General features: G+C 46.2%; 1 protein-coding gene across 1 annotated transcript in view; it reads left to right on the top strand.

The window, feature by feature from the left end:
* col27a1a (collagen, type XXVII, alpha 1a) overlaps positions 1 to 17,500 on the top strand; it is a gene marked incomplete at its 5' end in the record, with an annotated part of 167,936 nt that overhangs the window by 23,071 nt on the left and 127,365 nt on the right. Inside the window, 2 exons of the mRNA XM_083657807.1 lie at positions 1,189 to 2,798; positions 15,389 to 15,442. Coding sequence (XP_083513933.1) covers positions 1,189 to 2,798; positions 15,389 to 15,442 — 1,664 coding nt within the window. The remainder of the gene's footprint in view (positions 1 to 1,188; positions 2,799 to 15,388; positions 15,443 to 17,500) is intronic.

Below are 17,500 nucleotides of genomic sequence, written 5' to 3'. Positions count from 1 at the left end.
AGTTTTTTTTCTATTTTAGATCACATCCCTGGGTATTCAGTGGACCTAAAAAACACACAAAAATCTAATTTCTTTAGTTTTTCCACATTTTTTCACATCAAGTTCATTTTTCAGGATTTCATTGGAAACTGTAATCTACAGTATGGTGACGTCATTCAGTACTATTACATTTCTACCCCGTTTCAGTCAGAGCAATGTTTGTTTCCAGTCTCGACCTCATCACAGACCCTGAGACGTCACGTCAGCTGCTCTTTAATGCTCTCTTGTAAGCTTCCTTCACTTTCACCACTTTTATACAATTCATTCATTCCAACGCTACAACTGTGACAGCCAGGTACAACCAGCAGGTAGAACCAGCAGGTAGAACCAGGTAGAACCTTGTTCATGACTGATGCAGTAGTGCCGCCCAGGTTCCAATGTCACCACATTTGATCCTAGTTAATGAACACAGGCAGTAAGCAGCTCTTTAAACAGCCCTGCCCAGGTTTCCATCCTGCCTATCAGAGCTCTTTAAACAACCCTGCCCAGGGTTCCATCCTGCCTATCAGAGCTCTTTAAACAACCCTGCCCAGGGTTCCATCCAGCCTATCAGAGCTCTTTAAACAGCCCTGCCCAGGGTTCCATCCAGCCTATCAGAGCTCTTTAAACAGCCCTGCCCAGGGTTCCATCCAGCCTATCAGAGCTCTTTAAACAGCCCTGCCCAGGGTTCCATCCAGCCTATCAGTGGAAGAAAGCACACACCTGCATCAGAAACAGGAAATTAGGTAAAATAGGTAAACAAGCAGATCCATAAGCTTTCCACCACCAATAACTTTGCATACTGTTGCAAGCTCAAGTCAGACTGTCTTTCTCAATATGACATCTTCTATGTAGGCTGAAAGTTCACGCTGACATGGTGTACGCCATGGCTGGAGGTGGCCAGGTATATTCAGAGAGACCATAGAACATTTAACTCCCCCCCCCCCCCCCCCCCATGGTATGATCTGATTCTGAACAACTAAACTGTTTGGTTTGACCAAGTCAAACTCCTTCTATATGATTTGTTTTAAACGTCTATGGAAAAATGAGAAATGTCACTCTTTGAGAAACCTTGGACAAAGTCTAACTGCAGTGGTGTAAGATGAAGAAACAAGTCTGTCATGACATTTATATATCAATGTTCTGTGTTTTCATCTCCCTCCTACCCAGATGTGGACATCCTCCAGAAGTTGGGGCTTACGGGAGAGAAGCCCTCTCGCTCGGTGCCAGCAGGCGTCATTCCGTTCCGATCGGGGGTCATCCTCACCCAGCGGGCGCACGTCGAGGCTCCGCTGCGCTCAATCTTCCCAGCGGCCGTCTGGCCCAACCTGTCTCTGGTCCTGAGTGTGCGCTCTCATCGTGTGAACAGTGCCTTCCTCTTTGCCCTGCTCTCAGGCCGCAACAAGCTCCTTCTCGGCCTGCAGCTCGTCCCCGGCAAGCTGCTCCTTCACACCGGGCCCAAGACCTCGGTGCCACTGCCCTATGACCCCCATGACGGGCAGTGGCACCAGCTGGCGCTGGGGATCAGCGGACAGAGGGTGACTCTATATGCCTCCTGCGGAGAGCAGAGTGTTCATGCAGACTTTGGGTGGGACAGTGAGGAGGGGCAGGGCTCCTTCCTGCTGGGGAAGATGAGCCAGCAGCAAGCTTCGGCACACTTTGAAGGAGCCATCTGCCAGTTTGACCTGGTTCCCTCTGCACAGGCAGCTCACAACTACTGCAGGTACATTAAGAAACAGTGCAGGGAAGCGGACACCTACAGGCCCAACCTTGCCCCGCTGCTGCCCATCATACCACGAGAGCCCAACATCACAGCCACCCCAGCGGCCCCAAAACATGGGGGTCTGGGCACGGCCAGGAAGGCCCCGGGGCTGAGCCTGGCCCAGAGAGTTGCCGCTGCTGCCTCTGCTGTCAGATATGTGGCGTCCACCATCACGATGAAGCCCACTCCTGGGACCATTTCTCTACCCACGCATGGAACTGTGGCACCAGTCACAGCCCAGGCTGGGCTAGTCTCCCCTCCTCCCAAGGCCAGGACTCAGACTGTCACAGCACCACTCAGGACTAGAGTACCCCCCACAAAGAAACCACCAACCCCCAGACCATCCATTCCTACAAAACCACCAACCCCCAGACCATCCATTCCTACAAAACCACCAACCCACAAACCCTCCACTCGTAAAGCCTCTATTCAGAAACTCTCCAAGCCCACCCCACCAAAGCCCACTCCTCGTGGTAGCCCCAAAAATACCATAGTGGGATCGGACAGCAAGAAGAAGCTCCCAGCCACTGCCACCACCAAACCGTCCAAGACAAAGTCTGACTCTGCCTTGTCAGACCAAGGTGCACTCCCAAAGAGACCCCAACCCACCACAGCCAAAAAGACATCTCCCAAGCCTAAAGTTACCACCTCCAAAGCCACCCCATCCAAACCTACAATGTCCAAAGCAAATTCTGTCAAAGTATCCCCTTCTAAACCAACCATCTCTAAAGTCAAACCTTCAAAATCCACTATCTCCAAAACTACACCTACGAAAACCACCAGGCCAGTCACCAAACACGTCACCAAACCACCAAAGCAAGCCAAAACCACCAAGGCTCCAGTCACCCAGCGGCCCAGCAGAACCACCTTCTCTTCAGTCACCCAGCGGCCCAGCAGAACCACCTACTCCCCAGTCACCCCGCCTGCCACCGATGGCTTCCAGAGCTGGGATGTGCCACCTACTCAGTTCTCCCTGCTGGCTGGATCTCCAGGACTGAAGGGAGAACCAGGCACAGCGGTAAGAACCTCTGTTTGCTGTTGGTGTGTGTGTCTGTCTGTGTGTACGTGTGCACGCATGTGTGTGTGTGTGTGTGTGTGTGTGTGTGTGTGTGTGTGTGTGTATATCTGTCTGTCTGTGTGTACGTGTGCGCGCACATGTGTGTGTGTGTGTGTGTGTGTGTGTGTATCTGTCTGTGTGTACGTGTGCGCGCGCATGTGTGTGTGTCTGTCTGTGTGTACGTGTGCGCGCGCATGTGTGTGTGTCTGTCTGTGTGTACGTGTGCACGCGCGCGTGTGTGTGTGTGTGTGTGCGTGAGCGTGTGGAATATGGATGACAATGCGCATGTTCCTATAAAAGGGGGTAAATACCGAGGGGTCAGCTTCGCTTGGTCACATTGGCGCCAATGCGGAAATATTAAAAACTGCAGTTCCTCAAATGGCCACTTGAGGTTGGCTCCAAATGTGAGTAAATCCCCATTTACCCCTATGTTAAGGTGCCTGAGTTTACAGCATAAATAAAGATGTTTACAGCCTGGTTAAAAAAATAGCTAATTTTTACCTTTCATCACAACTGTATGGGGATGAATTTTTATATAACCTGTTTAGAGTAAAATAGACGATAAAAAAAGACTGTTTTGGGCATGACAGGTCTCCTGTCCAGTGATTGCGCAGCTCACCGATCAAGGACCAATAGCAGGCAGCGCTGCGAAACCCCCTCTCATCCAAATATGGCTCCAAAATACAAATACATCACCTCTGGCTCAAAAACAAACAAACAACAAATATGGCCGCTACTGCCGAACAGAGGCTTCAAAACGGAAGTGTACAAACCAATGGGTGACATTAGACTCACTACATCTATCTCTTTATACAGTCTATGTATAAAATGTAGTCTATATTCACCTTATGTAGCAACGCCATGTGACGACTTCTGGCAAAAAAAGAAAGAAAAAGAAAATGGCTGTGCTGCTCCAATATCATCTAACTCTGAATTAACTAATAATTTAGCCAATTGTATATAACATACCAAACAAAAGCAAACGGCAATGTCTAAGAATGCAACGCCATGTAACTGGCTCGTTAAGTCTCGCATCTGCGGGTCTTATAGACGGTTTTCACCAGAGCGCAACCCTACAGCACTTCCTTTTTCTCAGCATTCGGCAAACTGCAGAAATATTCACTCGACATCGTTACTTTTGTTTTCGCCGCTCAGATGTATAGACGGTTTTCACGGAATGGTCAGTCCTGCACTTGAATGTTTTTTTTCTTTTATGTCCATAGCAAACACTGCAACAGGAAGTGAGCGGGGGTTCAATTTAGAATGTTTTTGTTGTCAAGTTAAAACCGTCTATAGGCGTAAGTGGCTCGTGCGCTCGGAGGAGAGAAAACTATCTGAAGCTTTCTTTGTTGGAGTCCAGGTATGTTTTACAAGAAAGTGCTCGTCATTCTCGACGATAACGTTATCTGACCTCCGCTTGCTTGCTGTGTACAGAGCTCAAAGTAGTAGGCTACATTCTTTGTTTTACCCCCTGCACTGTCCGCTACAAAAACAACTTTCTTCTTCTGACGTTCTTTTGTATTTTGCGCCGTGACCGCCGGAAGTGTTAACACGACCCGGAAGAATTTTGCCCACCCCCGTGTCTGAACATAAGGTGAATAGGTGTATGAGAGTTTGCGTAATACAGCACATTATTTTAAAGTCACAATTTGTGATATAAAGGTTTGTGCTATTGCTTATCACTGATTGGATACAATAGTGATTCAACCTATCGCCAGTTCATGAACGTTTTTACATTTCCTGTGCTAAACACCTGCTGACGTGTTGAGGACATTCCCAGAAAAAATAAACCACTGCACAGGAAGCGATGCGTTTTGCACTTTCTGCAGCAGTGGTTTGATTAGAATAAATAGAAGACAAACTATGCAGTTTGCACAAGCAGTGATGAGGCATCATGGCTGACCAGACACACAGCGAGCCAACAAGCAGTGATGAGGCATCATGACTGACCAGACACACAGCGAGCCAACAAGCAGTGATGAGGCACCATGACTGACCAGACACACAGCGAGCCAACAAGCAGTGATGAGGCACCATGACTGACCAGACACACAGCGAGCCAACAAGCAGTGATGAGGCACCATGACTGACCAGACACACAGCGAGCCAACAAGCAGTGATGAGGCACCATGACTGACCAGACACACAGCGAGCCAACAAGCAGTGATGAGGCACCATGGCTGACCAGACACACAGCGAGCCAACAAGCAGTGATGAGGCACCATGGCTGACCAGACACACAGCGAGCCAACTACAGAAACGTCACCAACATTCAGAGTTCATCAGAACATTCAGAGTTCATCAGAACATTCAGAACATTCAGAGTTCATCAGAACATTCAGAGTTCATCAGAACATTCAGAGTTCATCAGAACATTCAGAGTTCATTAGAACATTCAGAACATTCAGAGTTCATCAGAACATTCAGAGTTCATCAGAACATTCAGAGTTCATCAGAACATTCAGAGTTCATCAGAACATTCAGAACATTCAGAGTTCATCAGAACATTCAGAGTTCATCAGAACATTCAGAGTTCATCAGAACATTCAGAACATTCAGAACATTCAGAGTTCATCAGAACATTCAGAGTTCATCAGAACATTCAGAGTTCATCAGAACATTCAGAACATTCAGAGTTCATCAGAACATTCAGAGTTCATCAGAACATTCAGAGTTCATCAGAACATTCAGAACATTCAGAGTTCATCAGAACATTCAGAGTTCATCAGAACATTCAGAACATTCAGAGTTCATCAGAACATTCAGAGTTCATCAGAACATTCAGAACATTCAGAGTTCATCAGAACATTCAGAACATTCAGAGTTCATCAGAACATTCAGAGTTCATCAGAAATTCAGAACATTCAGAGTTCATCAGAACATTCAGAGTTCATCAGAACATTCAGAGTTCATCAGAACATTCAGAGTTCATCAGAACATTCAGAGTTCATCAGAAATTCAGAACATTCAGAGTTCATCAGAACATTCAGAGTTCATCAGAACATTCAGAACATTCAGAGTTCATCAGAACATTCAGAGTTCATCAGAACATTCAGAACATTCAGAGTTCATCAGAACATTCAGAGTTCATCAGAACATTCAGAGTTCATCAGAACATTCAGAGAAGCAGATGAATCGCTGTGAGGAAGGCAAGTCTACTGAAAGGGGAAGCAACCATCTCCGAGGCCAAACTAGAGTGAACATTGGCCTGGCCTTTAACCACAGTCTAGTCTACATTGAGTGTCTCTATCATTATGTTTGGCCAGTGCCTACACTGACTTCCAAACACCAAAGCAATGAGCACTTGTGTCGTGAAATCAAGGAAAGCAAGAATCTTGCGGAGGACCACTTTAACACTTAAAATACTTTGTTTTGGATGTTCATGCTGCTGGACAAGAAGCAGTCGTGCGTCGAGGTTGTTCAAGTCAGTGAAGTGGTGAAAGCGAGCTGCAGTAGCAGAGTAGCTTGAAGGAATCTGATAATCTTATAAAATATTGATGTGTTTTCAATTCACTATCCTTGTTGTTGTAGGTTGTGACACCATTTTTCACATTTCAACTGGTTTCTATAATGAAAGCTTTGAATAGAGAACATTCAGGAGCAGTATTGGCCCTTATCAGCAGTGCAGGAGCAGGTTGAACTGCAGGGCAGTAGGACTGGGGGTCCGAGACAGTGCAGCTATGTAGGTTAATGTGCCACTTCCTCCTTTCCCACACAGGTTAGAAATGCTACCTCTTCCCGCTCCTTCCCAGCCTCAGACCCCTCCAGGCCGGTTCTTCCCGTTCCTTCCCACCCTCATCCCAGCTCAAACCCCTCCAGGCCGGTTCTTCCCGTTCCTTCCCACCCTCATCCCAGCTCAGACCCCTCCAGGCCGGGCCTGACGTGTCAGGTCTCACGTCTTGCCGTCTCTCCACCAGATTCCTCTCTCGTAGCTTTCAAAGCCAGGTCAAGGGTCAGAGCAGGCAGTAAACACCATCATTCAGCTTCCCAATGCAGCCATGAGGACAGCCAAGGCCTATTTCACCAGGGGAGGGGACACCTAGACAGCCAAGGCCTATTTCACCAGGGGAGGGAACACCTAGACAGCCAGGGCCATTTTCACTGTTTCCATCAATCCCCCAGGCCTCATATCCAGTCTGACTGGACTGCTGGGAATCTTCAGGAACCTCCAACTTTAACGCCCAGCACTCCTGTCAGATGTCCTTCACAAACATAGAAGAAGAGGGCAGAGGGGGATTTGACCACCTGATAATGTAATAATTACCTGAAAATGTAATAAATACGGAAAATGTAATAAAATTAACACTTAACTTAATCAAAAATGTAATAAAACCCAATAATGTTATGACTTTACCAATAATGTAATAAAATGACCTGATATTGTAATACAATTTTTATCCATAATGTAATACCTTCCAGGTGTGTAATTTATTTTCTAAACTGATGATATAATCATTTAGACGGATAATGACCAATCAGCATGGGTATGGGCGGGTTCATAATGACCAATCAGCATGGGTATGGGCGGCTTCATTTCCATGAAATCAGTGTCAAATGTTTGTGCTTTCAGTTTGCTAACATTACAATAACATTGTTATAACAAAAAATAGACACTTACATTTCAGAGAAAGAAAGAAAAAACATGCTTTTTACATTATCCCTCAAAATAATTTCATCTTCAGTTTTGAAAATAAATTACCACCTGACCTGTACATCATTGGTATATATATTTTTTATTACAATATCAGTTGGGACATTTTATTACATTGCTGGGTTTTATTACATTTTCGATCAAGTCAAGTGTAAATTTTACGACATTTTCATGCGTTATTACTCCATGAGCCTCATTTGATCAGTGAGAGCAGAAATGGGTTAACAGCTAAATATTCATTTTCACTAGTCTAACAGATTCTTTTAGGTTTACATGAACTGCCATTGTTTGGCATCTCTCTCTCTCTCTATCTGTTTGATACGCCTGCCTTGCTTCTTCTTTGTACTGGCTCTGTAATTGGGGGTGTTTAGACTGGAGAGTGCTGTGTGTCTCGAGCTGGCTAATTGTCTTGTCTGTTGATGTGTACAGCAGACATGACTGTCATTAGCAAGCCAATTACTGCCATGAAGAATGCACTGCCTAATACGCCCAACACAAAACGCTGTCATCTACAACCCCTAACATCTACAACCCTAACATCTACAACCCTAACCCTACAGAGAGAAGTCACTTAGTCAAGAAGCTAAGGAAGGACTATTAGGAGACTACGAGAGGTTACTGCTTTTTGTGTTCGTGTGGGTTTCCTCTGGGTGCTCCGGTTTCCTCCTACCACCAAATACATGTATGTTAGGGTTAATACTCCTGTCAAAGACATGTATGTTAGGGTTAATACTCCTGTCAAAGACATGTATGTTAAGGTTAATACTCCTGTCAAAGATCTGTATGTTAGGGTTAATACTCCTGTCAAAGACATGTATGTTAAGGTTAATACTCCTGTCAGTGCCCCTGACCAAGGCACTGGCAATTGAACTGGAGTTGGTCCCCGTGCGCTGCACTGCGGCTGCCCACTGCTCCTACGGTTAATTTGAGCAAGGTTCCTGCTCCTAGTAGAGGATGGTTTAAATGCAGAGAAAGAAATTCCCCACAGGGACAATAAAGGATAACTTAAAGACCCCCTAAAGTCATGTTTCAAGTTGTATAAATACTCTACTTTGAATAATAATTTGTGTCTGATGGTTCCCCCCCACAAAAAAAGGTTAAAGGAACACTCCGCCCATTTTCAACCAGCTTTGTATCATTAGAACATCAGTAGTATATCAGAAAACTGTAAATGGTTTTGAAGTCTGTCATTTCATTTGACAGTTATTGAGTGTTAAAGTGTGGACCAGTGACATCACTGGTCCACACTAACTCAAATTAATAACTCATTAACTCAAATCAACTCTCAATAACTTTCAAACTAGATGAATGATGAATAGTTTGACAGTTATTGAGAGTTGATTTGAGTTAATGAGTTATTAATTTGAGTTAGTGTGGACCAGTGATGTCACTGGTCCACACTTTAACACTCAATAACTGTCAAATGAAATGACAGACTTCAAAACCGTTTACAGTTTTCTGATATACTACTGATGTTCTAATGATACAAAGCTGGTTGAAAATGGGCGGAGTGTTCCTTTAAGTTATCTTGTTAAAATCCTTAAGATGACTTCCCCTCCTTCTCCCTTATTTAAAAATCCAAAGCAACCAATCAGAGTGATCTAGAACCTAATTATCCAATCACAACATGGGCTTTCAAAACATTCTCACTCCCAACTCGTGAGAAAGTGACGGCAAGAAGGGTTCCTGACTGATCTGCAGTATATGACGAGTTGGGAGTGAGAATGTGTTGGGGCTTTAACTGCTGAATCCTGGACAGTGATTGGCTCCAGGATTGTTGATGTCACAAATCTTGCTTGTTGCAAACCGCCTTTTCAGTGAGCTCATAGAAACTTCCGCTTTCAGCAGACGATTGTGGAAACAGCTTTCTAGTGTCAACCTCTGCACAGTGAAGCTCAAGACCTCCACCTGAAGCTCAGACATCCACCTGAAGGAACAAGAAGAACAACTGATCTTTGACTTTAGGGGGTCTATCTCAATCTCCAAGATTTTCATGTAACTAAATCACTATCTTCTGGACACAATGGTGATTGAGCCTATGGCCCATTGATGGAAGCCTTTGCATTTTCAGTATTGCAGCATTTATGAACTAGGGCTGTGAATCTTCACTGGCCTCACGATTCGATTACGATTCATCTGTCAACGATTAGATTAGATTAGATTCCACGATGCATCACGATGCATCTGGATACAGCTTCAAAGTATCGCAGCTCCAAGTATCACAACCTCAATTTTCTATATTATTACTGCACATGGCTACTTTTTCATCAATTAATACAAGCAGTCAGATCAATTCCTTTTTTTTTTACTTAGAAAGTGCTTTAAAATCTGAATGTCAACATACATTTAAACAAACAATTCAGCCATTATCTGTCAACGATTCGATTCACACGTCTGCATCGCGATGCATCAACCATTGATACCTGATGCAGCATTTGCATGTACTGTATATCCCTCATTTGTGTGTGTATCCCTTTAAGACTGCGAACCGCGTGACCCTAAAAAAATTCTGCTTTGAAAAAATGGCCACCCGAAAAAATGTCCGCTTTGAAAAAATGGCCACCCGAAAAAAATGTCCGCTTTGCATCAGGTATCAATGGGTTAAACGATGAATTTTGACACCCCTAATATGAACTGCGTCTGTGGTGCCACAGGGTGGGCGGAGCTAAAACAATAGACTCACTCTGCAGGTTACTGTAGGTTCCCCACAACTCTTGTGTGAAGTAAGATAACAGTCTCTGCTAGCATTACGGGGGGGTTACTATATGGGTGAACAAACTGACTAATGTCACATGTAACACTGTTTGGATCTCACCTGCAATTACCACTCATCGCCATAGGTGTCACCCAAGAGAACAAAACTGAAATTCTAGAGATGATCACTTGAACTGAATGTGTCATAGCATCATAGTAACAAGCGTTGTTCTCTGAGCGGAAGCTGTGCTATTTGGTCAAATCATGGGTCATGTGAATTGAATCTGTGTATGTATTGTAGGCTTCACAGTACACGTGTGTGTGTGTGTGTGTGTGTGTGTGTGTGTGTGAGAGAGTGTAAACATCTGCGTCTTTTTGCATTTTAACTTGAATGCACTCGTGGGATAGGAGCACATGTGTTAGACTCATGGCTGGATTATTTACTATGAGAATATAATATACTGTATATCAGGGATTATTTCACAATGACAGGTTCTTCCTGTCCAAGTGTTTGTGTGTGTGTGTGTGTGTGTGTGTGTGTGTGTGTGTGTGAGAGAGAGAGAGTGAGAGAGCGAGCAAGAGTGAAAGACACACACACACCTGTTGATCTGTTGATTTTTGAAGGTCTCTCACAATAGCCTGCCATTCTTGTCTCTGGCTGCTCAATGCGTTGAGGTTCTTCTGTTGAAGGACACTAGATGGGTTGGAGCCTTGTTCTGGCTGCATGGCTGTCAGGGAGAAGATCCAGTGCAGGCACAGATAGGGCACGTCCTCCCCATCTGAAACACCTTTGGCTCCCTTTAACAGTGACTCTCTTCACACAACTCCCTATGGGATGAGATTTGTGAAGATTTTAATGATGTTTTTAATTTGAACTTGTATTTATTTGGTTGAAATTCATATATGTTAAAAAAAAAAAGTCAGTAAATATACCAACGTGAAATTTCATTAATCACAAATTCAGAACATGTCATTCAAATGGTCAGTTGTCTGGTGGCCCAAATCTGACCCCAGGCCAGAGCAGGGGCAGTGCTCTCTTCACCATTAGACAGGCTTCTTTGACTTGACTTGACTTAAAGTCCCTGGAAACCAGAAATATTTTTTAATTATTTAGCATTTTGAGTTCATCACATCACAGGAACCTATGTTAATAAGCCACCAGCCAAATTTGAACGATGAGAACCTTCAAATTTACTGTTAAATCCTGCAAAGAGGGTAGAGAGTGAGGAGTCTGATGTTTAACATTAGGTTACAATTTAAGCTGAAGATTGACTTGATGTATTCAATCAATCAATCAATCAATCAATCAATCAATCTTTATTAGCAGACACAAGGTCAATCATCAATCAATATATTAAAATAATTTGCTTCAAATTTTACTCTGGCCTCTTATTTAAGTGTGTATTCTTCAACGTAATACCTTATCTACGGTACTTGAAATGTACTGAAAAAAATGGATATATATGGATATACTGTATGTGACACAAAAATGCTTTTTTTTTTTTGGGCCGGTAAGAAATATGCTTGGCGGGTAGATTTTTTCCATCTACCCGCCACTGGCCGGTGGGTCAAAAAGTTAATTTCGGGCCCTGCATGTCTGTGACAGAGCAGTCAATGAACACATGTCTGAAAACACAGATGGAAGGAAGAAAATAAACAGCAGCGTGTCAGAAAGGAGGGCAGAGGCAGGGAGTGGAGGTGTGAACATACACACACCTCCATACGTTGTGTGTGTGCTGGCACTGAGGGCTGCTGAGGCCACCACAGAGCATACCACCTGGAACAATAGGGGTGGTCTCAACCATGGAGGTCGTGGTGTGTGTGTGTGGGGGGGGGGGTGATATAAAGCAGACCGCAGACAGACATGTGTATACAGGTAGACAGCTAATGAGCTCTGTCCCTGTCCCTGAGCACAATGCCTTCATAATCACCCTTACAACTGTGTGTGTGTGTGTGTGTGTCTGTCTGTCTGTCTGTCTGTCTGTGCGTCAGATAACTAGCTTGCTTGGGTTTGTTTTTAATGGCCCTTGTCTCTTAACCCATTGATACCTGATGCAGCATTTGTGTGTGTATCCCTTTAAAACCGCGAAGATCCTTAAAGGGATACAGACACAAATGCTGCATCAGGTATCAATGGGTTAAAGTCCACAGCCTTGTGTAAGTTGAGACGAGGGTAAAGTTTCCATTGGACATTAACACTGTGCGCTTTATGGTAGATGCTGCTGCTTGTTCAGTAAAACCCAGAGCAATTTAGAGAGAGAGTGGCGTCAGCGGAGGACCAAAATGCGTGACTCATTAGCCAATGAACAGCCAGGAATGGGTCTCGTGCTACTTTTGAATGCTAGAATAAAGCTGATAAAAAAAAACTTTCAGAGTACAACACAAACTGTCTATTTTGCTGCAGCTCGACAGTGCTGCTTAATCCAGGACCTTACTTCCTGGAACTCTTGGGAGTTAAAAGCTGGTCCATTGGAGTGAATGGAGATGTCGCGACTCTTCTATCTACACGGCTCTGGTGTAACCAATTTTTGTCCACTGAGAAGAAAACATGTTAAAATGCCCCTCACCCATATCACTGTGTTTAAAATCTATTCAAATGTACTCGTGCAGCGTTTGACTTGTAGATGGAATACATGCATTATGTTCTTTTAAACTTTCGGGATGTGTCACAACTGAAAATACATCCATTTAAAGGGACACTTCACACAAAAAAACAATGCTGATTTATTTTGCATGTGATCTCACACATAATCCGAAAGCTGTAAACAGTTTTGCAGACATTCATTTAGTTTTACGGTTATTGAGAGTTGATTTGAGTGAAGCTGATGTCATCGGAAGAGTTGTAATAAAAGACAAGATTCTGTGCCGTGCGATGACATCACTGGCATCAACTTCATTCATATCAACTCTCAATAACCCGTCAAACTAAATGAATGTCTACAAAACGGATGTGTGCAAAATGAATCAGCATTTTGTTTTTCGGTGAAGTGCTCCTTTAACTGCAGGGTTTACAAGCGTTACAAATGTAAATGCATTTGTGGCATTTTCTTTAACCTCAAAATATATAATGTAACCTTAATTAACCAGAGACTCTATATTAACAAATCTGTAATATAATGTAACCTATGTTTACTTGTCAAATATGGTCAATCCTCGTTTCAAATGTCCAGCGGGAAAAATCTAATACATCTCTGTGTAAAACAAAGCAGTAGTGCTGCTTCATTCTGTAATGATGGGCACATTTACAACAGTGTCCAGGGATCTGGGCAGTCTGTAGATCTGGACAGTCTGTGGATCTGGACAGTCTGTAGATCTGGGCAGTCTGTAGATCTGGGCAGTCTGTGGATCTGGGCAGTCTGTAGATCTGGACAGTCTGTGGATCTGGACAGTCTGTAGATCTGGGAAGTCTGTGGATCTGTGCAGTCTGTGGATCTGGACAGTCTGTAGATCTGGGCAGTCTGTGGATCTGGGCAGTCTGTGGATATGGGCAGTCTGTAGATCTGGGCAGTCTGTGGATCTGGGCAGTCTGTGGATCTGGGCAGTCTGTAGATCTGGGCAGTCTGTAGATCTGGGCAGTCTGTAGATCTGGGCAGTCTGTGGATCTGGGCAGTCTGTAGATCTGGGCAGTCTGTAGATCTGGGCAGTCTGTAGATCTGGGCAGTCTGTAGATCTGGGAAGTCTGTGGATCTGGGAAGTCTGTGGATCTGGGCAGTCTGTAGATCTGGGAAGTCTGTAGATCTGGGAAGTCTGTAGATCTGGGCAGTCTGTAGATCTGGGCAGTCTGTAGCTATTCTTGGCTGGCCCTGGCTGTTATTCCTCACTTCTCCCTTTCCTCTTTTTTGATGCAAAGAAAAGCAGCGAGCAGCACAGGCCTGATAAAGCAGGCAGGAAATGAGCTGTTATTTCGAGTGTTTCTACGCTTTGCTGCCACACAGACACATAGCGCTCTACTCTTTACTGCCACACAGACACACAGCGCTCTACGCTTTGCTGCCACACAGACACACAGCGCTCTACTCTTTACTGCCACACAGACACACAGCGCTCTACTCTTTACTGCCACACAGACACACAGCGCTCTACGCTTTGCTGCCACACAGACACACAGCGCTCTACTCTTTACTGCCACACAGACACACAGCGCTCTACTCTTTACTGCCACACAGACACACAGCGCTCTACTCTTTACTGCCACACAGGCACACAGCGCTCTACTCTTTACTGCCACACAGACACACAGCGCTCTACGCTTTGCTGCCACACAGGCACACAGCGCTCTACTCTTTACTGCCACACAGACACACAGCGCTCTACTCTTTCCTGCCACACAGACACACAGCGCTCTACTCTTTACTGCCACACAGACACACAGCGCTCTACTCTTTGCTGCCACACAGACACACAGCGCTCTACTCTTTACTGCCACACAGACACACAGCGCTCTACGCTTTGCTGCCACACAGGCACACAGCGCTCTACGCTTTGCTGCCACACAGACACACAGCGGTCTATGCTTTGCTGCCACACAGACACACAGCGCTCTACTCTTTACTGCCACACAGACACACAGCGCTCTACTCTTTACTGCCACACAGGCGCACAGCGCTCTATGCTTTGCTGCCACACAGGCACACAGCGCTCTACTCTTTACTGCCACACAGACACACAGCGCTCTACGCTTTACTGCCACACAGGCGCACAGCGCTCTACTCTTTACTGCCACACAGGCACACAGCGCTCTACTCTTTACTGCCACACAGGCACACAGCGCTCTACTCTTTGCTGCCACACAGGCACACAGCGCTCTACTCTTTACTGCCACACAGGCACACAGCGCTCTACTCTTTACTGCCACACAGACACACAGCGCTCTACGCTTTACTGCCACACAGGCGCACAGCGCTCTATGCTTTGCTGCCACACAGGTACACAGCACCCTGATTGATAGGCTGACCTCTCATCACCTGGGGATGTAATTACATCACAGGGAAAAGGTGTCCGTGCCCTGGAGGCGGGGCTTAAGGCACAAAGCAGGCTTTTCAATGTGCTCTTTTTCTGTATGTAAATACTGAGCACTGATTGAATGCAAGACGGCATCATGGGGGATGTAGTTTGATTGTTATGTGAATGAGGATAGAAGGTGCAAGAGGCTGCAACTGATTGGTTCTCTCTCTCTCTCTCTCTCTCTCTCTCTCTCTCTCTCCAGGGACCACCAGGACCTCCAGGGAAGGCAGGCCAGCCAGGCAAGAGGGGTCCTCGGGTGAGTCTGGGTTCTTTCTCGCTAAGGATTGTTTTGTTTGATTGACCTTCAGTCCCTCCTTCCTCCTCCTCTCAAACACCTCCAGCCTCCTCAACCACACGTCCACTCAGAACCTCCAGCCTCCTCAACCACACGTCCACTCAGAACCTCTCAGACGCCAACGTCTGCTGTTTGATCTCCACATGACTCCTCAGTCCTTATTATGCCTCATAGTCAGTGAGAGGGTCTCTCCGTTTAACCACCGAGCTGATTCTGTGCATGTCTCTCTCTCTCTCTCTGACAGACAGAGAGCAGAAAGAGAGAGAGAGAGACACACACACACACACACAGAAGACTGTCTCTGTGTGTCCCAGCCTAGCAGCTCTCGACCATTTTCTGTAATTACAATAATATGCCGCCAAGCCAAGCCACTCCCCCATCACTCCAAGTCCCTCCCACCACCCAGCTGACACACATAGACATACACACTCACTCACTCACACACACACACACACACACACTCCCCCAAAGTTTTCCTATGCAGTCAGATTGAGCGTGGTGCTGCGCGGGCTGACCTCCCACCTCTCAGCATAAACAGCATATTGAGTGTGGTGCTGCGTGGGCCGACCTCCCACCTCTTAGCATAAACAGCATATTGAGCGTGGTGCTGCGCGGGCTGACCTCCCACCTCTCAGCATAAACAGCATATTGAGCGTGGTGCTGCGCGGGCTCACCTCCCACCTCTCAGCATAAACAGCATATTGAGTGTGGTGCTGCGCGGGCTGACCTCCCACCTCTCAGCATAAACAGTATATTGAGCGTGGTGCTGCGCGGGCTGACCTCCCACCTCTCAGCATAAACAGCATATTGAGCGTGGTGCTGTGCGGGCTCACCTCCCACCTCTCAGCATAAACAGCATATTGAGCGTGGTGCTGCGCGGGCTCACCTCCCACCTCTCAGCATAAACAGCATATTGAGCGTGGTGCTGCGCGGGCTCACCTCCCACCTCTCAGCATAAACAGCATATTGAGTGTGGTGCTGCGCGGGCTCACCTCCCACCTCTCAGCATAAACAGCATATTGAGTGTGGTGCTGCGCGGGCTCACCTCCCACCTCTCAGCATAAACAGCATATTGAGCGTGGTGCTGCGCGGGCTGACCTCCCACCTCTCAGCATAAACAGCATATTGAGTGTGGTGCTGCGCGGGCTGACCTCCCACCTCTCAGCATAAACAGCATATTGAGCGTGGTGCTGCGCGGGCTGACCTCCCACCTCTCAGCATAAACAGCATATTGAGCGTGGTGCTGCGCGGGCTCACCTCCCACCTCTCAGCATAAACAGCATATTGAGTGTGGTGCTGCGCGGGCTGACCTCCCACCTCTCAGCATAAACAGCATATTGAGCGTGGTGCTGCGCGGGCTGACCTCTCAGCATAAACAGCATATTGAGCGTGGTGCTGCGTGGGCTCACCTCCCACCTCTCAGCATAAACAGCATATTGAGTGTGGTGCTGCGCGGGCTCACCTCCCACCTCTCAGCATAAACAGCATATTGAGCGTGGTGCTGCGCGGGCTGACCTCCCACCTCTCAGCATAAACAGCATATTGAGCATGGTGCTGCGTGGGCTCACCTCCCACCTCTCAGCATAAACAGCATATTGAGCCTGGTGCTGCGCGGGCTCACCTCCCACCTCTCAGCATAAACAGCATATTGAGTGTGGTGCTGCGCGGGCTGACCTCCCACCTCTCAGCATAAACAGGAAAGCTCCTATAAAGACGGCCTTTCAAAAGCCTGCCTGTGCCACAGGATGCCTAATAAAAGCACTGTAAACACACACACACACACACACACACACACACACACACAGCGCACACACACACACACACACACACACACACACACACACACACACACACACACACACACACACACACACCACATGGCTTCTGAGAGGCAGAGGCCTCTATACCAACACTCAGTTCATAGGAATCCCATTCTGGCCCAATGAAAAGCCTCTTTCACAAAGGCAGTTAAATAGATGTAGTCTCTCTCTCTCTCTCTCTCTCTCTCTCTCTCTCATC

The sequence above is a fragment of the Poromitra crassiceps genome (assembly GCF_964638095.1).
Source record: "Poromitra crassiceps genome assembly, chromosome: 21".
Taxonomy (NCBI): domain Eukaryota; kingdom Metazoa; phylum Chordata; class Actinopteri; order Beryciformes; family Melamphaidae; genus Poromitra; species Poromitra crassiceps.
Note: the sequence above shows the minus strand (reverse complement) of the source record. Positions and strands in the feature narration are given on the sequence as shown.